This window comes from Ochlerotatus camptorhynchus, unplaced genomic scaffold (assembly GCF_037179485.1).
Source record: "Ochlerotatus camptorhynchus isolate MF236.1 unplaced genomic scaffold, CSIRO-AGI_Acam_v1.1 ptg000417l, whole genome shotgun sequence".
NCBI lineage: Eukaryota > Metazoa > Arthropoda > Insecta > Diptera > Culicidae > Ochlerotatus > Ochlerotatus camptorhynchus.
Genome location: NW_027040903.1, coordinates 1,099,780 through 1,125,785, shown reverse-complemented (window position 1 = coordinate 1,125,785; position 26,006 = coordinate 1,099,780). Strand labels below are relative to the sequence as shown.

Here is a 26,006-nt window from a genome sequence, read left to right as displayed (position 1 = left end):
CAGGAGCATCGATTGACACTCATAGCTCGACTTTGTTTACCTTTGTTACATTCGACGTAATGAAAATTTGCTCTTGACTTAGTGTCTAGTGTAAGTCAAGGTGCCTACATATAGGTGTTCTAATGTGTCAAATTCATGATTCAGCCATGATGGCAGCCAGCGACCGAGTTTGTTTACAATTTGCTCTAAAACCGCACTTTCCCCCCCCCCCCCCCGCGACCTCCTCACCTATATAGTGACAAAGCTGTATCACCATTTATATACCCACCATGGTGTAAGTTTTGCAACGCCAGCGCCATCATGTTGTCAAAGAGGCTTTTTAAGTGGAGAAGTCGCCGTTAGTGGCGCTTAAGCCGAATAGGAATCTTTACACAAGTTTTTAGATAAATTTTGGAGCCTTAACGTCTGTTATCTGTGGCTATCTTATATCGAGCTCTCTTCAATAATTGCAACATGTGAATAATGCAGAACAAGTTTAAAATTGTTCTAGAGCCAAATGGGTTTTGAAGGAAGGTCAAACTACAAACGAACAGCTCAGCCGCTCTGAACCCTATGAAAATTATGCTTTCCCAGTATGGTACATTCTCTCACTATAAACCTGTCATTTCTAGCCTATCTGAACTATTTAATAAATGGAAACCATAACATGGGTTACGCTCCTCCTAAGCGGGCCCTCCGCATCCTATCTCTATCTTATCTCAAATGCCAATGGTTTGAATGTATCAATATATACATTGGAAATGACGTTCAATCAAATAAACCCATACCCCACTCACTTGGCCAGGCTTCAGAATCCTCCAGTGGGCAGTGCGCTCTACACTCCAAGTTCCCTTTCTTTCAAATTTACCCCAAATTTTATATTTTACCCCTTTGAGTGTTGATTAATCACAATGAAACATTGTGACAGAGCACGGACTTGAGGTTACTAGAGTATTAAATAATCTAGGTCCTATTTAGGATTACATCTGAAAAATCCAAATTTGGCCAACGCCCACCCAGATTGTTTGGAAGTCATCATTGTCCGCAAAGCTGCCACCATGTGAAGATCATGTTTGATCAAGCAAGAAGTAAATAGCAAGTGAATCCGTAACAAACTATGTTATGTAAAATAGTTTATGTAAATAGCAAACATATTTCCATCCAAAGTGTCCGAATCCCTGAAGTAATGTGCTTTCGGAGTTTTGCCGTTAAATAAACGAATTTCATGCATTCCACTCGCGACCAATTATGTAAACTTAAAAGAGTTCAAATTTTTATCCTCACACAGTCAATAAATTATTGCAGGACAAACATACTCCTACATTTAGTACAATAACCTAGCTACTAACTATTGTTTATTACATCATGGTTGTTTCCACACGACTGAACCCATTTTCCGATTTATCTCCGATAGAATCAGTGCTGCGATTTCCTGCTTATCCATCGGCATCCTAGAAAGGTAAGTGAAATCATTTTAAAATGTTTAGCAATTACAAGCAATGAGTTTTGAATTGTTTATTCTTTTTTTTTTTAATCTTACTTAGCAGCTAAATCTCCCCCGCCGTCGATTTCCTCTTTCTTAGCCCTTCGCTGTGCATGCCGATTGGCCCGAGAAACTTGCGTTTCTTTGGTGCTAATCAGTTGCGTTTGTTTTCCCTCCTTCCCTTTGAATAGTGCTGACCTGGTAGGTTTCTGAAAAGTGCGAAAAATCATTACGAAAATGAAACTCTGTGCTTTTGCTACAATATAATTGACAAGTTTATAGGGTAAACAGGCATAATACACCTCCTTAAGGAAAAACAGCTATATTTTTATCGTTTCATTTTAATTAACGAAAAAATCTCGTATATGTTGCATTGGGAATTAGAAATAACCTGTGATCATTTATTTTTCTTCGGTGGCAGTTAACATAGAAGTATGGTTTTTCTTTCGACAACTCTAAAATTCGGGGTTCTTCAATTAGGCGGGGAAATATGCCCCATCTATGAACGAATATGCTCCCACAACAAAGAGACTGTATGTTCTTAGGCCTACTCTGCGCAGCGTGACAGAGTAGTGACAATTTGATTTGCACCAAGAGTCACCTCACCCAAGGTGACAATTATTCTTCCTTCACAAGTGACAACGTGTCACCTCAGCTCACATGCCGCGCAGAATAGGCATGTATATTCCAAACGGATAGTACACCACTCACCAAAGGTGTGACATTAAAGCTGGGTTTAGACTAGGCAAGTCAAATGATCAACTCAGTTGAATTCAACTGACTTGAACGCAAATTGAACGTGTAAGCCATGCCATTCAACTGACTTGATCAACTCACTTGAATTGAAAAAAGTTGAACCAGGCTCAACTTTTCAAGCCAATTGAATTCAACTGAGTTGATCATTTGACTTGCCTAGTCTAAACCCAGCTTAAAGCATTAAATTTAGATGTCTCATACAGCACAAATATAGACCTTGACCTGATAAAGGGTACAACCAACAGGGTATCGTAAACTAAATAAATTACAATTACAATTCCAATAAAAACTTTCTTAAATATGTTTACTAAAATACCAAATGGGAGCCTCCCCTTACAGAGGGGGAGGGGTCTCGAGCCATCATAAGAACCTTTCCCGGCCCCAAAAACCCCCAATTTTTCATGCCGATCGATTGTAGTTTCCGAGTCTATAAGGGTTAGACAGACAAAAATTCGTGAAGCAGAGTTGACCCATTAAACACCTGGAATGCCCATCAGAAATGTATTTACCTATTAAGCCTGAATTCATAGAAATTTAAAGGGGGTGTTTTATACCCTATGTGTAGTAGGTACCTTAGTTTTTTTCTTTTTCTTTTCATACTGCAGGGAGTCGTAATAATTGGGTTTCTCACGCCGCACTCTGCCGGTCCTCCGTCGTTGAACCTGTGCGGCAGAGACCACTGCTGCTGCTTTCCGTGTTTCGGCCGCTGTAGGTTTACCCTTTTTACTTCCTTTCGGTCGGCCTACATTGGCAGGTGGAACGTATGCACTGTTTGCTTGGCGACCATTAAACGAATATCCGCACGAGCACCGTTTGGAGGCAATGGCCACTTGCTGTTCACAACTAGGGCAACTTTTTGAAATCATTCTGGTTCTCACCATTACGAAGTTTGCCGGAGGTGGATTGGAATTCGGCGGCGAAATTAATTTTGCTTTTAGAACTACTCCTGGCGAAAGCAACTTTCGTAAACAGAACGGGCAGTGTTGTTTATGTTCAAACAAATCTAGACCAACAATTGAAATAGGCGGAACAACCAAATGTAAGCAATGGCTTTAAACGCAAATTACTCGTGAATCAAAGCACATCTGAAAGAGCAAACTTCCTTTATCGAATGGCATTGTTAGCTTGTGTGGGAGTGTTTTCATTCTCGAGAATTATGTGTTTAAAGCCATTGATTATGTTTGGTTGTTCCGCCTATTTCAATTGTTGGTCTAGAAATTTTAACCATTTCAAGACCAACAATTGAAAAAGCCTCAACTCATTTTTTTAAACAAACCTTGTAAGGCCATTTTCTCGTGAACCGAAACCTATATGTATACCTTTGCAAACCTAAAACACAATCGGGTAGAGGAAGATTTCCCTTACCTGTTCATTTTGTTGTTTGCGTTGGCGGACTTCGGTTCGCAACAAAATGGCCTTACAAGTTTGGTTACAAAACGGAGTTGAGGCCTTTTCAATTGTAGGTCTTGTATTTGTTTGTTGAGTTCTTCACGGTCACTGATAATAACTCAGAAAGAGAAACACTTCTACCCAGAGGTATACACGCTATTTTGAGGCTACTCAGTAACTGGGTAGATAGCACTAATGTTTGCATGCTGTATATAGTTGTCGAAAAATGAGTAAAGTGGTTTTGTTCCTATGGGTGGAATCTACCCAGATTCTAGGTAAATGATTCTCATATAAATCTTTCCCAAGTTCAAAATGGCACACTTAAGTTGTGAACAGGCGATTTTTGCGCAGTGAATCAAACATCAGTTTCAAGAAGTAAAGCAGTGCAAATGGAACTGCTACGTAATAGCACAAACTAAGTGGCAGATGACTAACTGGCGAAGAAATCAATTAAAATAATGTGGTTCGCTGAAAAAAATGAATATTACAAACAATATATAGCATGAGGATGGTAAACACTAATGATAATGTTAAAATAGACTGTTCATTTAATTTAGAGTAAAACCCACATTCAAAAATTTCTAAATACTTAACCGTGCTTCAGTCGTTAAGAAAATTCTAAAGGGCTACGGAATATTTTGACCTTGCCACTGTCAAATAGAGGTCAACAAAAGATCAGTTTTTCGCTAATTTTCTTCAGGTTCGGAGTCCTTGTCCGGTTGCCGTGCCGTTAGTGTCCTGTGATTATCCTAGATTAAATTTCCAGTAAAATAATCTCAAAACAACTGCTGCGAACAATGGCTGCTAAATACCGTATTGTGATGGTCCGTCACGGTGAATCCGAGTGGAATCAGAAGAATCTGTTCTGCGGCTGGTACGATGCCAATCTTAGCGAAAAGGGTAAGTGATAATGGGTGAAAGTGAAACTAGCCTTGACCCCCCGAATACATGCACATAGCACAGACAACTGTGTGATGTAACAAGTGTAATCAATTTCCTGATCTGTCCTAACAAAGGATTAATTATCCACCAGGATTACGTTTGACCAATATCATTATAATTACAATCTTTCTGTAGGTAAGGAAGAGGCCCTGGCCGCAGGAAAGGCTGTCAAGGAGGGCGGATTGAAATTCGACGTTGCCCATACTTCTCTTCTGACCCGTGCTCAGGTCACCTTGAACTCCATCCTGACCGAATCGGGTCAAGCTGGAATTCCCATTGAAAAGACATGGCGTCTTAACGAACGCCACTACGGTGGACTGACTGGATTGAACAAATCCGAAACTGCTGCCAAGTACGGTGAAGAGCAGGTTCTGATCTGGCGTCGTAGCTTCGATGTCCCACCACCAAATATGGAACCGGAACATGCTTATTACAATGCCATCGTCAAGGACGAGCGTTACAAGGGTGATCCAAAGCCGGAGGAATTCCCAATGGCTGAATCGCTGAAGCTGACCATCGCTCGTACACTGCCATACTGGAACGACGTTATCATTCCTCAACTCAAGGCCGGCAAAAATATCATCATTGCTGCCCACGGCAACAGCTTGCGCGGTATTGTGAAGCATCTGGACCAGATGACCGACGAAGCTATCATGGGTCTGAACTTGCCCACTGGCATTCCGTTCGTGTACGAACTGGATGAAAATATGAAGCCCGTTGTCTCGATGAAGTTCCTTGGCGACGAAGAAACCGTTCGCAAGGCCATCGAATCCGTTGCAAACCAGGGTAAGGCTAAGTAAATCAGAAGTGTATGTTGGTGTTTTACTAGGTTAATGGTACCGACTATTAAATTATTAAACAAAAATTAGTTCAGTAATGTAACAGTATCCAGTACTAAGGAAGCCCAAACAATGTGCTGTTAAACGAACAATAGATTACGTAAAACTAGAAGCGTATTCAATAAATCATGTCAACCTAGTCTAAAACCGTGTTTGTTACATATCACTATCATGCATCCATATTTTTGTTTAGATAGGGGAAATGGATGTAATGTCGGCTTAAATGCCCCTATTTGGGCCCATACATAAATTCAGCAATGGACTAAATTCAATAGCGACCAAAAATATCCATTAGTACCGTCCCAATGACGCGTTCATCTAGATAAAATTGATAAATAGCAGATTTTTAGCGATGGGCCCAATGCTAGATCCATAGACCAACATTAGAGCCATTTCCACTATTTTTTTTTTGTTCGAAATTAAGCGAGAATATAGGTTGAAGATTTTAAGATTTTTTTCTGATTCTATAAAACGATGTTGCTGTTTTTTTTCTAAAACATGATGGTCCCTTGAATATTGAGGAGAGTTGACTAGTGTTGGTTGGTAGGGCGAAACATGTACGAAATACAACGTTTCAACAATTCAACCCGATCCATGCAAAAGATCGAATACTATCGACCTCTATCGACATACATGGTTGTAGCCTATGCTACAATCATGTCTGTACGTTACGTTACGTTACCTTGTATAAATATACATACATCTAAATTGTAATGTTTTCTAATTTTTGACGTAAGGAGTACATTTTATTTCGATGCTGAAGTAGAAATCAAAATCAAACCACAGACAAACAGACATAACACATTGAATATTTCTCACTGTAAAACACCGTCGCTAAAACATTACCGCCATCTGTTGAGTACACTCTTGTGGGCACTACACTGAACAGATGGCGGCAGTGTGTAAACGTCAAACGCAAGGGAATTGACTATGCGCGCCACAGGTGGCGGTACTACCAACTACGATACTTTTAAATTGTCCGTTAAATGCTTGTTCGACGAACAACTTGCAAGTGTTATGTCTGTTTGTCTGTGGTCAAACAGTGAAGTTATTATTTTGCTTTAAATCTTGATTTAAAAATCGAGATGAAAGTGTGTGGGTTCGAAAAAACTATCGCTGTGCTCCGAAAACGAAGCTCTTTCAGATGATGTATAAAAAACGATACATTTTTCAAAATTAAAGAACCCAATTGTATTTAAGCAAACAATTCCGATTGAAATTATATTGCATTTTGTTGTTTCAATAATAATTATTCATATAAATTCAAAATAGGATTCTTTTTGTTTTAATCAGCCACTTTTCAACTGCAACTATTGTAAAAATAACAATATTCTATTATTAAGCCAACAATAGTTAATTTTAATTTAGCATTTATTTGCTGTGTCCATTCTCTGGGCCATGAAAGCAAAAATAACTACCAACGATTCCCTCGTTTTCACCCGGACAAAAATGTAAACAATAACAATACTTCCGCGTTCCACGTAAGTATTGTTTTTAATTGTGAATTTCGGGAAATAAGTGCAAGATTTTCGAAAATCTTGAGACTTGAGGTAAGTAAGTATGCTGCAATTCGAGCTGCAGTTGATAAATATAATCAATTTTTCTGTTTTTTTTTCGTCGATCATGTTTTTCGTACTGAGTACCAATGCTCCCGACGCCAGGAAGGCAGCTCCCACATCTGGACCCTACATATCGACCCATCAACTCATGAACTGGGGGCTTTTATTTTATGCCTCAGAAATTCAATTGCAATTTCTGCAATTTTGTTTCAAAAAGAAAACGAAACATAAAAAAATTGCCATATTATTTTTGCATCAATAAACAAATTTTTATTTCTACTGCGTGAATTGTCAGGCTTTATAAAATAAATATGATTGAATCAACAAGAAATCTCTTTTAAAAACAAACATATTTTTGTTGTTGACCCAGCTGCCAAATTTGACAGCTTACGCCAAAACCATGAAAGCTCTTGTAAATTCGAAAAGATTTTCTTTTTGATTTAACAATCCATGGGTTTTTAGAAACAAAAATACTGGATTGTTAAAACAATAATGATTTCTTTTTGCAGCCAAAACAAAATGAAATTCTTATTGATTTTACGTCAAATATTATTACTTTTAAAATATTTGTTTTTGTGTGTAGCATGAAATTCAAATCAAAATTGAGATTTTACAGTTTTACTGAATTTTCAACGTTATTATTCACTGACTACATTGAAAATAGTATTACAAAATGTATTGTTTCTAAACAGTTAAAATAATAATCTGTCGAACTTCAACTTCGATTTTCTCAAAATGGTGGATATGTAACATTGGTCTATTTGAAAAGTAACACGAAAAATCTCGATTAGACCGTTGTCGAAATAAAAAAAAATTGATTTTTCATATTTTTTAATACATTCATATCACAGACAAACAGACATAACACTCACAATCACATTCATCGCAAATAATGTTTTAGTTGGGAATGTGCTTACATTTGCCATGGTGGCGCCACTGAAGCATTGAGCAAGCCACCAAATTTCGAACTTATCAGTGATGCCAGTTCTTTTTCACTTCTAGATAGTAGATGTCAGCTCTTGACAATGATAAGTGGTCAAGGCATCCCACTGGAGACACATACCACATTTGACGAATATAGAAAAAAATAGTTGAATATTACATCGAAAGTGCTGCACATTAGTCATTCCGTTCCTAATATTACGCTGTACGATTAACACAGAATTCGAGAACAAATCATGTTGATGACTGTAATATTCTATCAACTTTCACCCCTTTTACCAGTTATTGATGTTCAATACTTCACCATGAATTTCATTGATTGATACATATTACATATATATTTTTGCTGTACACACATTAAAGTGATGAGCGGTGGTAGAAAGGGCACTAATAAGTGATGCAAAAGAGGTAATGTTTAAAAACTTGTTTCCAGTAAAAGAAAAAACACAATAAACAAATAAAACAAATCCTTAAAAAAAGTCTTGACATCTGTGAATTTTTCCTACAGATCCATATTTCTGCAGAATTCAATCAATTCTATAGATCTACGGAAAATTTAGTAGAACCGACATCACTGACTTCCATCTGTTTTGTTTTTATTCAAAACAGCTGACGCGTTGACAGAACGAGGGAAAAGCAACTGGTGAAAAAATGGCATGAACGAGGGATGCTCTAGTTGCACATCAATGCTTGGGAATGTGGATGATAGATGGTAGCACCAAAAAAATGCAAAATACGCTTGACGATATTTTTTGAAGAATTTTCTTCTAAGAGTTATGTCTGTTTGTCTGTGTTTATATTTTAAATTCAGGCATAACATTTGATAACGGCATAAAAGCATTTGTAAACAAACTTTCTAAGGCCCTTTACACGCAAACCAAAGCACGCCCACGCAAACCAACAACATCATCGGATAGGGGCAACTGTCACCTTTCCGGAAGTGGTATTGGTTTGCGTTGGCGTACTTTGGTTCGCGTGTAAAAAGCCTTAGGATGTTTGTTTACAAATGCTTTTGTGCCGTTATCAAGTATTATGCCTGAAATATTCATTTATAAGACCCAGGGTCGTATTTACGTTAGAAGACTGTACACTCTAACATTATAGTACCCATTGATGAGTACAATTTCACCCATTTTGAAGTAAAGTAGGTTAACCCATAACATGGGTAAAAATACCCATTGATGAGTAACGTTTACCCACTAATGGGTAACAAGTACTCATTTTTGAGTATTAATAAGTTTTTTTTACCCATTAAATGAGTTAACCTACTTTACCTTCAAAATGGTCCTAAATTGAGAAATTGGGTTCTTTAAGGGTATTGAAGTAAATGCATATTCGTAATCTGCATTAAAAATGGAACCCAAACCCAAAATTTCATCAATTTTGGTACACTGGAACTATTTTAAATAAGTACGATTACATTTGCAAAAATCACCTTATTAGCGCCCCTCGGTGTCACTTTGTATGGGAGCGAGCTGTCAGTTTGTTAGTTTAGTGTCAAACAGTGAAGTTATTATTTTGCTTTAAATCTTGATTTAAAAATCGAGATGAAAAGGTGTGGGTTCCAAAAAAAATATCGCTGTGCTCCGAAAACGAAGCTCTTTCAGATGATGTATAAAAAACGATACATTTTTCAAAATTAAAGAACCCAATTGTACCCATTAATGGGTACTTTCCAGTTACAGTGTAGCTCAAGGTCTATCTGAAGGTCAATTTTTGTTATTTTTCTGTCTAAATTTGTGTCATGCATTTCATAGATAAAACCTAGATAAACATTTCGAAAGGTCCTATCTACATTGATCCATTCTCTTTGTCGACTTTCTCTTTCGTTAATAACTCAGCTGCATAACCTTTCCCTGTTGTATTTAACGTTTTGGACGCTAGATAAGAACCTCTTTTAACAAACTATGAGGTAAAAATAGCGAAAAACATGTTTGCATAGCAGTGGTATGTATGTATGTATGTAAGTAGCCACCATCCTAGCTTGGGTCTTGCCCTGCATGCGGCTCCACTCAACAGCAAGATCAAATTCCATCATCATTCTGAATTCAACATACTGCTGTATGAAGGGCCAAAAAGGGTTGGACGGGCCCGTAAGCAGAGGCACTTATGCGAAACCCGCGGGAATAAGAGAATCTCCTTCCAACAATATGATCCAACAAAATGAATAACGAAATTCGCAATACATGTTAAGCTTTCCACGGGATGATTTGTTTAAGAAGAGCGCGTCAAATTCATTGCAACTGTTGGAGTGAAATGTAACTATCTAAAATGACAGTACACATTCCCTCCTACACAGAAACAAAAGTTGTTGAATATTACATCCAAACTGCTGCAACCAGGTAAATCCATCGGTTGTGTAATATCACATTGTACGATGTACACAGAATCAAATGATGTGACACACAAAACCGATGTAATTTTTCTGATGTAATAAATGTGATGTACACAGATGCGATGTAAACGAAGCGATGTAATAGTGATGCGATGTAATAGTGATGCGATGTAAAGAAGAAACGATGTATAGGTATACATGGCTGATTAAATTGCTTTGTTATCTTTTTTCTCACATACAATTTAATCAGTTGTAAAAACTGCAGTTACTCAGAGCTACAAATAATCGCAGTTAGTACAGCAGAGTAAAATATGCGTAAGAAAAGAGATAGCAATGCAATTTAATGAGCAACTGAGTAGGATTCAACGGCGTTCCAAAAAGATGTTTGTTTTCGAAGAAAAAAAGAACAAATACCTAATTAAAATTGTATTCAATATATTCTGTCCTTTAGCGGCGGCAGTAAATTCATTCGCACCAAACACGGCAGCAGAGGACGGATTTCTACGTCGAGTTGTCCGCCGGGTTGAAGGGTAGACCACCGGGTGGTAGGAGCCATGGACCATGGACAATTAACAATTATTTGGTACAGCCATCTGAATAGACTTCCTTCGGCACTGCGTAGAGCACTGACAGTGTTAGTCAGCATGGAGGGCTCCCAGAAAGCATGGCGTCTATGCCTAGTTCACCCAGCTCACCGTCTGGTTGAAGAAGACAAGACAACTCGTCGCGGATGTTCTGAAAAGATAAAAGCGAAATCGGCAATAAATCAACTGAGACCTAACATTTGAAAACAGCACATAATCATTTGTAAACAAACTTTTGTGGAAACTTTACTCGCCACCCGAAGTACGCCCACGCAAACCGACAGTATCATTAGGAAGGGGAGAATTTGCCCCACAGTGTTTTTGGTTTGTATGAGCGTACTTCGGGTGACAAGTAAAGGGCCCACCAAAGTTTGTTTACGCAGTTTTCAAATGTTACTTGAGAACTAAAATATAAAGAAAAACATATTAGAACTTACAGATTACGGCTTCATCTGGAACTGCGTGGAGTACTGCGCAGTGTTGGTCGGCATGAAAGACTTCCAGAAAGCATAACGACTAGTCTCCGCCGTGTTGATGGGCGGACAACCGGGTGGTAGGAGCCATGGACCATGGACAATCAGCATTCCTACTGAATTCGGGTCACGTTGAAGGTACTGCTAGCTGAATGGACTTCCTCCGGCACTGCGTGAAGCACTGATAGTATTGGTCGGCATTGAGGGTTCCCAGAAAGCATGCCGTCTCTGCCTAGTTAACCGTCTGGTTGAAGGCAAAAAATCTCGTCGCGGATGTTCTGCAAAGATAAATGCGAAATCGTCAATAAATCAACTAAAATTTGTAAAAATTATTTCAATTTACAGGTTGTGGCTTCCTCTGGAAATGCGTGGAGTACTGCGCAGAGTTGGCCAAAAAATTATGACTCCGTATAGTTCTCCGTCAGGCTGAAACGCGGTCCACCGGGTGGTAGAAACCCACTATCCTTCCGTCACCATGAACAATCAACATTCCTGCTGTCACGTAGAAGTCATAATTAAATTAAGGATAAGTCATAATAATTAAGGATACTGAGAAGCAATGTACATATGATCAGAAGGACACGGGTGTATGAGAACGTTTGCGAATAGGCTTTCGGTGGGACTCTAACCCACGATCTCCTACTCGGTACGTAGGTGTGATAACCGCTACACCACGGTTATCACACCGAGTGCCGTGGATTTTTTTCGCAAACATTCTCATACACCCCGTGTCCTTCTGATCATTAGTACAATGCTTATCAGTTCCTTAATTATTTTTCATTAAACATTTGAATGAAAATGTTCGCGGACTTTACAAAGAAGAAAACAACACAGAAAAAAAAAGTTGTTGAATATTACATCCAAACAGCTGCACAGAGGTCATTCCGCCGGTTGTCTTATATTACGTTGTACGATGTACATCGATTTTGCGAACAAAATTACATCTATTGATGTAATATTGTATCTGCTTTTTGCTATTACATCATAATTTCATACATCAGCTTGAATGACGTTGATCGATTTTACATTTTTTTTTTTGCTGTGAAGTTCACGGACTTTTCAAATTGTCAAAATTGTTTTAAAAATTTTCAATTTCAATTTGAAATTAAAAAAAAATCATGTTTCAGTGATAGCAACACATTTTTAGATCTCGGAAAAATAATGGAAAGTCTTACCAAAGTTTTAATATGGACAAATAAGCATTAACTTATGTTATTTCGCGAAAATTAGTTTACATATTTTTTAAAGGGGCAAAGCAAGTTATTCAAAGTTTCAGTTATTTACTTTACCCGAAAGATTCGAAAATATTCAATTTTTGCTTTGAAATCGATTAATATGGAACAGATGGCTGATGCAAATATTAATTTCATTTTATGTCCGACATCACTCAAATAGGTCGAGGGGGGGGGCACAAAATAAATAACAATGGATGAAAAAAAAAGTAATTATTTAATTAAATAATTAAAAAAAAATATATTAATAATAAAAAAATGTTTTTGTAATTTTATGAAAAATCGCAGAGGAAATTTCAATTCTAAATTGGGCATTTTTTTGTTATGGAATTTGCATTAGCCTATTGACATATTTCCATTGATGTAGAAAAATTACGTTACTAAAAATTTAAAAACTTTTGGTGACCCGCATAAACGCGAACCATAAATTGACCTTACCTAAAATGGTTAAAAATTGTTTATAATCCCTGCTAAACTTTAACTGAAATGGTTATGGAACTTTACATGAACGTTTAATGATAAAGTTTCAACATTATGTATTATGGTTTTTTGGAACTGGACCTTACAAATAATGGGTTGTTAAGAACCATTACCATTCCAAATTCTTGTTTTCTCCATACATTTTCAGAAAGAGAACTATATAAGAACGTTTTTACTTATGATTTGAGAACATTAATGGTAATGTTTATGGTAGTTATGGTAGTCAGTAAGGTCCATTAATGGTTTTGTATTATCGCTCAACTTTACGTGGAATATATCGTGAATTGGTAATCTGTAAATTACAGGCAACCAATTCGCGATGTATTCCACATAAAGTTGATCGATGTTAGAAAACCATTCGTGGACCTTACTGACTACCATAACCATTACCATTAAAGTTCTCAAACCATAAGTTAAAAGGTCCTAATATAGTTCTCTTTCCGAAAATGTATGGAGAAAACAAGAATTTGGAACGGTAATGGTTCTTAACAACCCATTATTTGTAATAGTACGTTCAGACTACAGAGTTATAACATGTTATAGCGCTATCTTGATGGTGGTTTCTGTGTTGCAATTATTTGACAACCGTTATAACATGTTATAACTCTCCAGTCTGGACAGCGTTTAAGGTCCAGTTCCAAAAAACCATAATACATAAGGTTGAAACTTTATCATTAAACGTTCATGTAAAGTTCCATAACCATTTCAGTTAAAGTTTAGCAGGGATTATAAACAATTTTTAACCATTTTAGGTAAGGTCAATTTATGGTTCGCGTTTATGCGGGGAGTCAACACAAATTATGAGCCAATTTCTGTTAGATATTAAATTGTATGCAAGTTAGTGGTATCAGGGACGTCCAACATTACATATTCATTCATATCTTATACCCCGTTCACATTACAACCTATATCACGTAATATTGGCTGTCTTGCAATGAGCACTCATACATAGGATTTCCAGTGAAAACTAGATGTATGAGTGCTCATTGCAAGACAGCGTATATCACGTGATATACGCTGTAATGTGAACGGGGTATTAGAAGATTGAGATAAAAATTACGGAAAATTAAAAAAAAAATGTGTCCCAATAATTGGGAGAAAAGTAATACAAAAGGTAATAGAGGTGAAATCTTCATGATCCAGAAATCATTGATTACTACTTTAGTTTAATTTTCATAAACTTTATAAATAGTTTGTGCAAACATAGTGAAAGTCTATCGTCAGTGAGAAACTTTTACAAAAAAAATAATCTATACACTTTAAATAAGCGCATGTTAAAGTTTTTGTGATTGTTCCCTGTTCTCTCATCGAATTCCCGGATTTTTCCCGGTTACTTTTCAAATTCCCGGTTATTTCTCAGTTTTCCCGGTTCACTGGCCAACCTGTTTTCGTTATGATCCAAGGAAAAAGTGGGCCGAAGACAACAAAACAATTTGACGTAAATGCGCACTTTTATTAGCGTTTCCGCACTTTCCGTCAATGTCCACAATATGCTATATTAACACTTTAACCAAGGTAAGTATAAGGGAGGTACTCCAATCTGTCAGATTATGCATTCTGCCATATTGGAATGCACTACGACCAAGGGAGGGAGGTGGCTGTCAAATACGAACAATCGTCCCCTACCTCGCATAACTGATTCCAAACGTAAACAAGCCATAAGAAACCTACAGGGTTTGTTTACGTTTGGAACCAATTTCATATAAGAATGATCAGTAGGCTGATTTGACAGCACTTCCCACCCCAGACTACGACAGCTGGCGAGTTACTTTCACGCTAAAATGCACATCTCTAATAATTTTAAAATTTGCACATACTTAAATCACAGACAAACAGACATAACACATTGAATATTTCTCGCTGTAAAACATCGTCGCTAAAACATTGCCGCCATCTGTTGAGTACACTATGGTGGGTAGTACGCAGAACAGATTTTTTTTTTTTTTACTTTATTATAGAGATTTTTAGCCATAGGCTAGTTCATCTCTTACGCAGAACAGATGGTGGTAGTATGTGAACGCCAAACGCAAGGGAATTGACTATACGCGCCACAGGTGGCGGTACTACCAACTGAGATACTTTTAAATTTACCCTTAAATGCTTTTCGATGAACAACTTGCGAGTGTTATGTCTGTTTGTCTGTGCTTAAATTATCGATAATTATCGAATACCTAACATTTAGCAAACGTTTACTATATTTTTAGTATATTGTTATTAAAAAAAGAGCCTATTGTAAGCAAAAAGTAACGTTTTTATCGATAAGTTGCTTTTGTGAGCAACTCTTTTTGACCGTGAAGCTAGCCAGCTGTCATTTTCCCGCCCCAAGCATGCTGCTTCCCCGCGCTCCCCACACCAACTGACTAACCAGATCGGACAACCTGTATTACCATAGAGGTAACTCTAAGACTAGAAGGTCCCGAAATAACGTGCTCAAGTTTTTGGCACAGCTCTGGTACTCTCTTCGGTCCCAAGCTAAATGATTCACCCCTCGAAACATAGGAAAAACCAATAACCCCTCATTTTATCTGTCAAACTTTCATAGCGAATCAAAACAAACATTGCGTAGTACTAGAATTTCGACTAGAATAGGGTACGTTAATCGTTTGCTTGGGACCAATAGGCTACTAAAGTGGTGAGCCAATTTAAAATCATTAGTTTCGTATTGATTGTTGGTATTACCAAGGAACACAATTGAAGGGAAGTTATTAGTTGACTGCATCTTATGGATATCCTGTGTAAATATTGCAAAAAAAAAACTAATTCAAAAGATATTAGTTTGTGCACTGACAACGAAAGGACAAAGGGTCATGCGAGTGAATAATAGCAACAATCAATACGAAACTAACGATTTTAAATTGGCTCACTACTTGACTAGCCTATTGGTCCCAAGCAAATCGATTAACGTACCCCATTCTAGTCGAAATTCTAGTACTACACAATGTTTGTTTTGATTCGCTATGAAAGTTTGACAGATAAAATGAGGGGTTATTCGATTTTCCTATGTTTCGAGGGGTGAATCGATTAGCTTGGGACCGAAGATAGTACCAGAGCTGAGCCAAAAAGTTGAGCACATTTCTTCGGGACCTACTAGTCTTAGAGTTACCTCTATGATAATAGTGCAAGAATTGGTTGGTGCAAATGTAGCAATGTTGGATTTTTACTGTATAAAAAAACAATCAGATACAAGCATGTTTGATAGGAGTGATTCACAAATTATGTCACGTTCTAAATGGGAGCGGGGTGAAGAAATGTGTGACAAGCAATACATTAGGTATAGGAAAAACTTGATGAAGAGGAGAGGGGGGAGAGCGGTCGGGGTTAATTTTTACTAAATTTCACGTGACATAATTAAAGCATGACCCTATACCAATAATCAATACGAAACTAACGATTTTAAATTGGCTCACTACTTGACTAGCCTATTGGTCCCAAGCAAACGATTAACGTATCCCTTTCTAGTCGAAATTCTAGTACTACGCAATGTTTTGATTCGCTATGAAAGTTTGACAGATATAATGAGGGGTTATTGGTTTTACCTATGTTTCGAGGGGTGAATCGATTAGCTTGGGACCGAAGAGAGTACCAAAGCTGAGCCAAAAAGTTGAGCACGTTATTTCGGGATCTTCTAGTCTTAGAGTTACCTCTATGCCCATACCATCTGATTTTTCTTTGAATTTTTTGAAACTAGTTGCATTGAATTTGGTTGAAAATTGAGATCACACGATCAAAAATAGCATCCAGAATTCCGAACAAAACAGTCCATGTTGCAAACGCCCTTGGCTTTCTGAACAGCTTTGCTGAAGACTTGAACTTTCTAGGTGGTCGGGACCACAAGATAAAACAAGTTCAAAAATGATACACTAGTGCCACGTAGTGCCAGAATTCCGAACCATAGCGACCATCTTGTGAAGGCCCAAGACTCGAACTTTCTAGGTGATAAAACAAGTTCAAAAAATGATCTTTTTTACATGCACACTAGCGCCACGTAGTGACAAAATTCCAAACAAATGTGCCGGATGGCCTTGGCCTTCTGAATAACTTTACTGAAGACTTGAAATTTCTAGGTGGTCGAGATCACGAGAAAAACAAGTTTAGAAATGCAACTTGAAGAATGATCAACATACCGGTATTGTGGCCGAACCTGACTTCATTTGGCATCGATTATTAGTGGCCAATCACGTAAAAACCGGTTTTACATACCAGAAACTCAAAATTTAGACTCTCACAAACAATTTGACCATATAAACATTTAGGTTTTAATACAAAACACTTGTCCTAATAGTTTGAAATCCGGGTCAATATGACTCGTAACACCATATCAAGAGCAAATTTTCATTATGTCGTAAGTAACATTCGCACCGATCCGAGAAAAATAAAGTTTTGTTTTGATGACCGAAAAGTTATTCCTATTTCCAATTAAACACATATAATCTCATAGTGATAGCAATGTTTAACATATTAAGCCGGGTTTTAATCATACAAATGCAAATCGCTAGCTTTCATGCTAAAAAATACTGGTTTTTGAGTCAAAAGATATTATACGTCGTTTGGTGGCCCCTATTGTTACTTAAGTCAAAGTGTATTTACCAGGATATTCGGGAGAATTATCAATTACGTCTCCTTACGTGCAGCCCATTCATCATTTTAGGACCACCGAAATCATCTTAGCAACAAACAGTTCGATTTATTCACTTTAATACTGAGAAATCGAAACGACGAACGTACACTTTTCACTGGTTTCTCTGTGCTGTTACTTAAGGCAAACGGCATCTCCATAGAAAACGGGTGACTTAAGTAACATCGAAAACTATTTTGATCGGAAGGTGATTACGTCAAAAAGCAATTTGACTGGTAAATAATTTTAAAAATGGGATGTGATCCTATATTCAGACAGTATATTAGTGTAATAGCAGGAGCATCGATTGACACTCATAGCTCGACTTTGTTTACCTTTGTTACATTCGACGTAATGAAAATTTGCTCTTGATATTCATAACTTTTTTTCTGTACCCCTTCAGAAACAATTTCAATGCAGAAATCTAGATTGATTTTAGAATAGGTCCTATCTCCATTTGTCGGTCAAAGAATCGATTAACTTTGTTCGTTTTGCAAATCCATCGGATATTGCAAATCCATCGCTCAGATCGCCATAGAAAGCGATTTAAGTTAATCGACAAATGAAGGACATAGGGTTAAATACCCCATTTCCGGCCTATTAAGAACAACCCACACTTAATCTTTCTTATTCTAGCGCAACTTAGCACCAAACGGAATGTTATTATTACTGATGGCTTCCAAATTTATTTACCATTCCGTATGTACAGTAATATTTGATAAAGAGAAACCAATCGTTGAGGTATTGTCAAAAGTCTAAAACTGCTTCTTGACGCCAAACTCGGCCTACGGATTCTAAACTCAGCCTAACGCATTGAAACGCCATTGAAACGCCAATGAATTCCCTTCGGCCTATCGGATGAAGATAAAAATTGATTCGGTCGGAGCGCTTCTTTGTTTTTGGGAATAATTGATGCAAACCTTCATATCACGCGATATCATTGATTTCGTTCCGTAGCTTATAAACTAAAGTATCGTACCAAATGTATAATTGACTTTTTAACTCTGAAATCATGGATTTATTTGAAGTTTTCTGCTCGATAGGCCCAAAATGGGCGATTAGGCCGAAGTAGTTCTCTACCCTATTCTAAAATCAATCGAGAAATGTTAGTTCTCAGAAATTAGGAGAATTCAAGAAAAATCAGATCTCTAGTTGCTCACCATAAAAAGTTACACTGTTTCGAAAGTTCTTTTCGGGTCATATTGACCCTCCCTAATAAAAATGTTATGGTTAATTTGCTTAACGACGTGTTCAAGGTATCATCCAAACCATTTGTGGAATAGTTCAATGATTTGGTTTATCGTTCGTTTATGGTAATTTTTTATTAGGGCTAACACCTAAAGAAGGTTTAACATAAATGTCTTCTATTGCTATAGGGTAAGTGAGCCAGTTATGGCACTAGTGCTCAAGGGCATAACTTAAATTTGAAATAAATTTTCCTGGTATGATCCGCGTAGGCATAGGTATGACAAAATGTATGTTCTAACCTTGCATGTTAATAATTTTGGATAAGAATGATAAATACTGAAAATTTAAATACAGATGGATCTCGATTTTGGCAACACAACTGCTTCATCATCAAGCTTAAATCAATGCTGACTATTTAAAGCTGAATTTACAAACCAAAGAAGGATCGAAAAGTTGTGAATCACCTGTGCTACCATGTGAAGGAAAGGGTTAATTGCTTGCATGCGTAATCGATCCAGGTTGCGTGTAAAGGTCCTACAAAAGTTTGTTCATAAATGTTTATGTGCCGTTTTAAAATGTTAGGCCTCCGTTCTTTGATTCAAGTTCAGTGTAAAATTGGATAACGATAACGTAAATACGAGTAATTTTATTGTTGTTGTGAGGCAGCACAAATTTCCCGGTGTTCCCATTGAACTCCCGGTGATTTCAAATTCCTGGGTTTTCCGGCTTTCCCGGAATACCCGGTGAGCCAATATTAATACAGTTTAATACGACTGATACCATACAATTAGTATTTTTTTTTTCTTTTCAAAAAGCACTCACCCGAGCACTCACCTGTGTTTTGCAGGATCTTGTCGGTCAAGGGATATGATATTATTACGGCACACACGACGCATCTGTAATTTTCAAAATTTACATGTGATACAGCGCTACATAAACATAATTTTCGGTGTACCTAGTACCTGTGATTGGGTGTCGCGTATGGTGTGTGGGCGTATTGCACGAGTGCTGCTCAGCAATGCGGATGGAGCTGTTCCTGCCGTGGAGTCACTGAAAGGATAGAAGATACAAATGACATTCATGTGAGAGAAGCTAAAACGGCGAGGAAGACGAAATTGTTTCTTGTTGGAATACAGTGGAGATTCGCTATTTGGGGGAGGCCTTTCGCGTTTTTGACGTATTCAATCAACCGGAATGAGTGATTGAACCATTAAAAAACAAAATTAAGCATAATTTTACTTACATGCAGATTTTAGCTCGACGCTCACGAAAAAAAACTTTCACTCCCGACAATAAACAAACGCATCAATCATCATGGATGATCATCCAGAACGAAGTCTGGCAGTGTTGCAAGATTTAATATAGCATCAACGTTATATGATATTACACAAATTTTGTGTAATATTACACAACTATTTTGAAATGACTTGGTTGCATCTGATTCTGTGTAATAATTAAGTTATTAATATGTGAATATTACACAGATGCAACGTAATAGAGAATGGTAATTTTGTTTCGGTGTAATTTAAAGAGCGATGTAATATGACATCCAAATGGATGTTATTATACATCTACTTTTCTTGATTACATCCTTTTTGTTGTACATCATGTGAATTACGTTGATGCATATTACTTTTTTTTTTGCTGTGTAGACTCCGGTTGGCACTCCACTCCATTGCCCAGTTACAACTTCAATGATGCCCTGATGCTCCCTCCCGTCCCAGTATTTATTGTAATTTACATTATGAATTTATATATAATCATGTAATATATAATATATATAAAATATGTAATAAATAAAAAGTATAATAAAAAATAAAGATGTTTTACAAAATACAAATAACCTAGATTATTGGGTCCTATACACACACTTTTTGTTTTATGTGCCATGAAATGACATAATGCATCATTGTATGTTTTGAAAATATAATACTAAAGTTTTGAATCAATAGACCGAAAATCGACGTTATTTGGACATGAGACATTATATTTAAAAGGATACTACCAAACCGACCATCAAACGCACTGCCCACAAAAGCAGACACGTCCCCTCGAAAATGCAATCGAGAAATGTACAAGAACAATCCTCAACTGGAACGTACTCACCAAATCAATATATCCGGGAGCGCATTCCCGATGTCGTCGAACGGCAAAAAAAAGGGAACCCTGTGAGCAAATTTGTGATACGGAATTTTCGCTGAAAACAACTGCGAATTTCACCACACCCAACTGCGAAACACGTTCAGAAGCACTTTTGGTACACTTTTGGTACACTTTCGATATCAATTTCATTCGAAAAAACCTTACTTTTTTTTTTTTGCAAAAATAGTTGCAAGTGTACCAACATCAACACCGATCGTGCCAAGTTCTTTCACACACCTTGCAGCGCATAAACTGAAATTAAAATTTTCACTCACGATGCCACAAATTTCTGGTCCGGGAGAAACAATCAAACCACGCAGCGCCAAATCTTCTGATGCTTGCAATTTTGCAAACATGATGAATCATGTTTTCTTTCTCGATTCTAAAACTTCTCGGAAAGCGAGAAAACCACCACTCACACACGTATAACCGTCCGGGAGGCAGAGTGCCAGTGCTAATCCGGCAAATGCAGCCGAAAACTATGAAAGCGAACACAGGCACAAAACAGAGAACAAACACAACCGTATCCAAAGGGGTTCCGTGCGCGACAGACATGTTTGCATAGCAGTGGTTATCATAAAAGAATGTCGATGAAGAGAATGGTTCAAAGCAATTGGCGTTGACGGCACCGTCGAAAAATTTGCTCTTCCAGCAAATATAGACAGTTTCCTATGGGAATTTTCGGTGGAGTGAAAGGATACCCGCATAAACGCGAACCATAAATTGACCTTACCCAAAATGGTTAAAAATTGTTTATAATCCCTGCTAAACTTTAACTGAAATGGTTATGGATTATATAGTACAAAGTCCGCCATGTTTCACGCACAGTCTGACGTTTGCTTATGGATTTTCTCATAGGAGTAAAGAGCTACAGAGTCGCCGTCAACGCCAATGAGGTACAGAGAGATGTGAAGCAGATAGTGACGTCACTAATTGCTTGTATCGTATACAGGGGTTTTACTCACACAACTTAACGGATTGCTTCACCTCGGTAATCCAGCTCATTGCGTTCAAAGCAGTTAGTACACCGAAAAAAGTTTTCATATAGTTTCCATTGGGAACGCACATGATATTTTTCCAATAGCAAAATTAATGATTTTTATCTGAAATTCACATAACATTCATATGATCACATGAATTCTATGTGATAAATCACATAAATTTCATTGGACACATAAGGTTCACGTGATTTTGTAGTGCGATTCCCAATTATGAAATCACATGAAAGTTATGTGAAATTCTACACACTTAAATATTTATGCCGAGATTCCAACAGCCGAGTAATTCTGCAATTTATTTTACTGAGATTCAGTAAAACAATTGCCGAGACTCAGCTAACAAATAACATTTTGCTGAGCTGTCAGCTAACAAACAGATATTTTGCAGAGATATCAGCAAAAGAGAATGCCGAGGTAATCGGCTTTTGGAGATTTTACCGAGCTAGATTAAGTGTGTAATGGATATTTTCCATTGGAAATGTGATTTATTTTTTGAGTGTACTAAAGAGCCTGAATTTATAAAGAGACGACACCTTATCCATTTGACAGGTCTTCTGCTCGATTGGAATGACTTTTCCTATGACTTTGACAGATAATCGGTTGTTCCAATTTTGACGTGTCGTCTCTTTATAAATTCAGGCTCTTTAGTTAGTACCATTTGAAATCAAGAGCAAATTTTCATTATGTCGTAAGTAACATTCGCACCAACCCGAGAAAAATAAAGTTTTGTTTTGATGACCGAAAAGTTATTCCTATTTCCAAGTAAACACATATAATCTCATAGTGATAGAAATGTTTAACATATTTAGCAGGGTTTTAATCAAGAGATGAACTAGCCTCAGGCTAAAAATCTCTAAAATAAAGATTAAAAAAAAAAAAAAAAAAAAAAGGGTTTTAATCATACAAATGCAAATCGCTAGCTTTCATGCTAAAAAATACTGGTTTTTGAGTCAAAAGTTATTATACGTCGTTTGGTGGCCCCTATTGTTACTTAAGTCAAAGTGTATTTACCAGGATATTCGGGAGAATTATCAATTACGTCTCCTTACGTGCAGCCCATTCATCATTTTAGGACTACCGAAATCATCTTAGCAACAAACAGTTCGATTTATTCACTTTAATAATGAGAAAGCGAAACGACGAACGTACACTTTTCACGGGTTTCTCAGCGCTGTTACTTAAGTCAAACGGCATTTCCATAGAAATTGGGTGACTTAAGTAACATCGAAAACTATTTTGATCGGAAGGTGATTACGTCAAAAAGCAATTTGACTGGCAAATATATTTAAAAATTGGATTTGATCCTATATTCGGACAGTATATAGTGTAATAGCAGGAGAATCGATTGACATTGATAGCTCGACTTTGTTTACCTTTGTTACATTCGACGTAATGAAAATTTGCTCTTGAAATGTTCATCGAGAAATATTTTTTTATTCGTATTCAAGCTGAACATTGCATTAGGTCCTAAGTAACATTGATCGATTCTCTTCGTCGACTATCTCTTTCGTTAATAACATGAGTACATAACCGTTTCTCGTTGTGTTTGTCGTATTAGATGCTAGATGGAAGCTTCTTTTATCGATATGTGTACTGAAAATACCTGGGAATGTCTTAAGATGGCCGTGGGGATACAAAGAGAAAGTCGACGAAGAAAATCTATCAATATTACTTAGGACCTAATGCAATGTTTAGTTTGCAGTGTCATCCGCTAAAATGTAATGTCAAATTTTCGCCTGACCTTTCAGGCTTTCAGGGCTTTCAGTGGTATCATTTTACAAGCTGAACAATGCATTAGGGCCTTAGTAACATTGACAGATTCTTTTCGTCAACTTTCTCTTTGTATCCCCACGGCCATCTTAAGACGTTCCCAGCTATTTTCAGAACATAGATCGATAAAAGAAGCTTTTAGCTAGCATCTAATACGACAAACACGACATGAAACGGTTCTGTACCCAAGTTATTTGAGAAAGAGAAAGTTGATGAAGAGAATCGATCAATGTTACTTAGGACCTAATGCATTGTTCAGCTTGATTTTCCATCTTGTTTATGTCCGCCAACCAAGCAAGACCGAAGAAAACGTAGTTCAAACTGAATAATAAATTTTTTAGTATCTTCGGGAAGCACCTATCCACCAAGCTTCTTCCGTTTGCTCGTGGTTCGTACAACTTCACTATGTCTGCCGAAAATCCGATGCCAGATGTCGTTGGCGGTACCGAAGGTTCAAAATTGATGAGGGAAAACTTAAACAACAAACTCCCGATCGGTGGTGAAGCTAGCAGCAGTAGTAATGGTGTAACCACTAAAGCTGGAAACCCCGATGTGGCATTCGGTGAAGGTAATCACAGCTCAGCGGATCGACAGCCATCATCCGTGCAGCCAAAACCGGATTTCTCCCAGTTTGATGATAGTGAAGATGAAGAACATTACCACAGTGGTGGCTTACATTCGGACAACATCAGCATTGAAAGAATTAGGCAATACCTTTCGGACAAATTGGGTTTCTACACTACTGATAACTATGACGACAAGGATGGTGCTCCCAGGAAGAGGGTACTGGATACGGTGGACATAGACGGGGTCATCAAGCACTGGAAGAACGGTGGCTTCAAAAAGATCGTAACGATGGTGGGGGCCGGAATTTCTACTTGTAAGTATAGAGCCTAGGATTGGAGATGGGATATTTGATAATCACTTCATTTTTAATTCAGCTGCAGGAATACCAGACTTCCGGTCACCGGATACAGGATTGTACAACAATCTACTGAAGTACAACCTTCCATATCCGCAAGCAATCTTTGAGTTGGAATACTTCTACCAGAACCCGAAACCATTCTTCCAGCTGGCCAAGGAACTCTATCCGGGTACATTTAAACCGACGCCATCACACTATTTTGTAAAACTGCTGGAGGAGAAAGGGCTTCTGATACGACACTATACGCAAAACATTGACACACTGGAGCGCATTGCCGAAATAAACGAAGAAAAGATAGTGGAAGCTCACGGAACGTTCTTTACCAATCATTGTTTGCAGTGCAGAACAGAGTATTCTTTGGAGTTTGTTAAAGGTCAGATTTTTGCCATTGAGTAGCAAAAGTAGATTTGAAAATGTATTCCATATCTTTACAGAAAAGATTTTTTCGGACGAGATACCGACCTGTTCATGCAACGGGGTTATCAAACCGGACATTGTATTCTTCGGAGAAGGCCTTCCGGAACGGTTCCACGTTCTACCGCATAAAGACTTCGTCGACTGTGATCTGCTGATCATCATGGGCACATCCCTGACAGTACAGCCATTTGCATCGTTAGTCGAATATGTGAACGATGATTGCGTTCGGCTGCTGATAAACCGGGACAAGGTCGGTAACGGAGGATTTGGATTTTTACGTTCGATGATGTTTGGTGAAGGACTGTGCTTCGATTTGCCCGGTAACCGAAGGGACGTCGCGTGGACCGGTGATTGTGATGATGGGTGCTTCTTTCTCGCTGACAAGTTAGGAATGGGGGTAAATATATATAGTGGTGGCTTTGAAATGCAATCTGGAGCGTTTTTCTTAACAGTAGGAATCCCTTTTTAGGATGAACTGCGAGAAATGATCAAACGGGAACACGCCAAGTTGGACGCAGTTCAACACAAGCATTTCCTTATAATGGAACCGAACGTAGCTACGACGTCTTCTCCGCAGCAAATTCACGACAGTGAGGAAGCCATGATACACGAAGCTCATCCAGCTACAGACGCGTCTATACCAGACTTGGTTCCAGTGGATCTACATCATGACGAAATGAAGGATCATGGCGCGGGCAAACCGGAGGTGGCGAGTGAAGCCAAGAACGATTGAACGGGTACAAACGAATCGTTAACCAATATTGTAAAGTGCAAGAGAAAACCTTTTGTAAAAGGGAAAAGTATAAGGAAGATAAGTAATTTTAACCACTAGGAAACAAAATACACACGGACCTTGCAATCAAACTCCAATTCATGTTAATATAATACGGTTCATAGTTTTGCCGCAGTAATGAAACGAAAAAACTCAAAAAATAACAATTAGGGGAAATAGCTCTAA

At 37.7% G+C, this 26,006-nt stretch overlaps 3 protein-coding genes across 3 annotated transcripts in view; 2 read left to right on the top strand and 1 right to left on the bottom strand.

The window, feature by feature from the left end:
* Window positions 1–1,170: 1,170 nt before the first annotated feature.
* LOC135711071 (UPF0547 protein C16orf87 homolog) overlaps window positions 1,171–26,006 on the bottom strand; it is a 145,690-nt gene continuing 120,854 nt past the window's right edge. The window contains exons 2-4 of the mRNA XM_065233818.1: window positions 2,791–3,158; window positions 1,520–1,671; window positions 1,171–1,430 (exon numbers count right to left, since the gene is read on the bottom strand). Coding sequence (XP_065089890.1) covers window positions 1,343–1,430; window positions 1,520–1,671; window positions 2,791–3,099 — 549 coding nt within the window. The 5' untranslated portion in view covers window positions 3,100–3,158 and the 3' untranslated portion in view covers window positions 1,171–1,342. The remainder of the gene's footprint in view (window positions 1,431–1,519; window positions 1,672–2,790; window positions 3,159–26,006) is intronic.
* On the top strand, window positions 4,298–5,447 carry LOC135711051 (phosphoglycerate mutase 2-like). The gene is made up of 2 exons (XM_065233792.1): window positions 4,298–4,507; window positions 4,685–5,447. The coding sequence occupies exons 1-2, from the start codon at window positions 4,405–4,407 to the stop codon at window positions 5,347–5,349; spliced, it is 768 nt and encodes a 255-aa protein (XP_065089864.1). The 5' UTR covers window positions 4,298–4,404; the 3' UTR covers window positions 5,350–5,447.
* Window positions 23,997–25,942, top strand: Sirt2 (Sirtuin 2). The gene is made up of 4 exons (XM_065233802.1): window positions 23,997–24,586; window positions 24,648–25,004; window positions 25,066–25,445; window positions 25,518–25,942. Exons 1-4 carry the CDS (start codon window positions 24,112–24,114, stop codon window positions 25,779–25,781), a joined length of 1,476 nt encoding a protein of 491 aa, XP_065089874.1. The 5' UTR covers window positions 23,997–24,111; the 3' UTR covers window positions 25,782–25,942.

Bases quoted from the DNA above. Each gene is read 5' to 3' on its own strand.
- LOC135711051 (XM_065233792.1), top strand. From the start codon at position 4,405: ATGGCTGCTAAATACCGTATTGTGATGGTCCGTCACGGTGAATCCGAG. The intron at 4,508-4,684 runs GTAAGTGATAAT...ATCTTTCTGTAG, and splicing joins TGCCAATCTTAGCGAAAAGG to GTAAGGAAGAGGCCCTGGCC.
- Sirt2 (XM_065233802.1), top strand. From the start codon at position 24,112: ATGTCTGCCGAAAATCCGATGCCAGATGTCGTTGGCGGTACCGAAGGT. The intron at 25,005-25,065 runs GTCAGATTTTTG...ATATCTTTACAG, and splicing joins TTCTTTGGAGTTTGTTAAAG to AAAAGATTTTTTCGGACGAG. The intron at 25,446-25,517 runs GTAAATATATAT...ATCCCTTTTTAG, and splicing joins CTGACAAGTTAGGAATGGGG to GATGAACTGCGAGAAATGAT.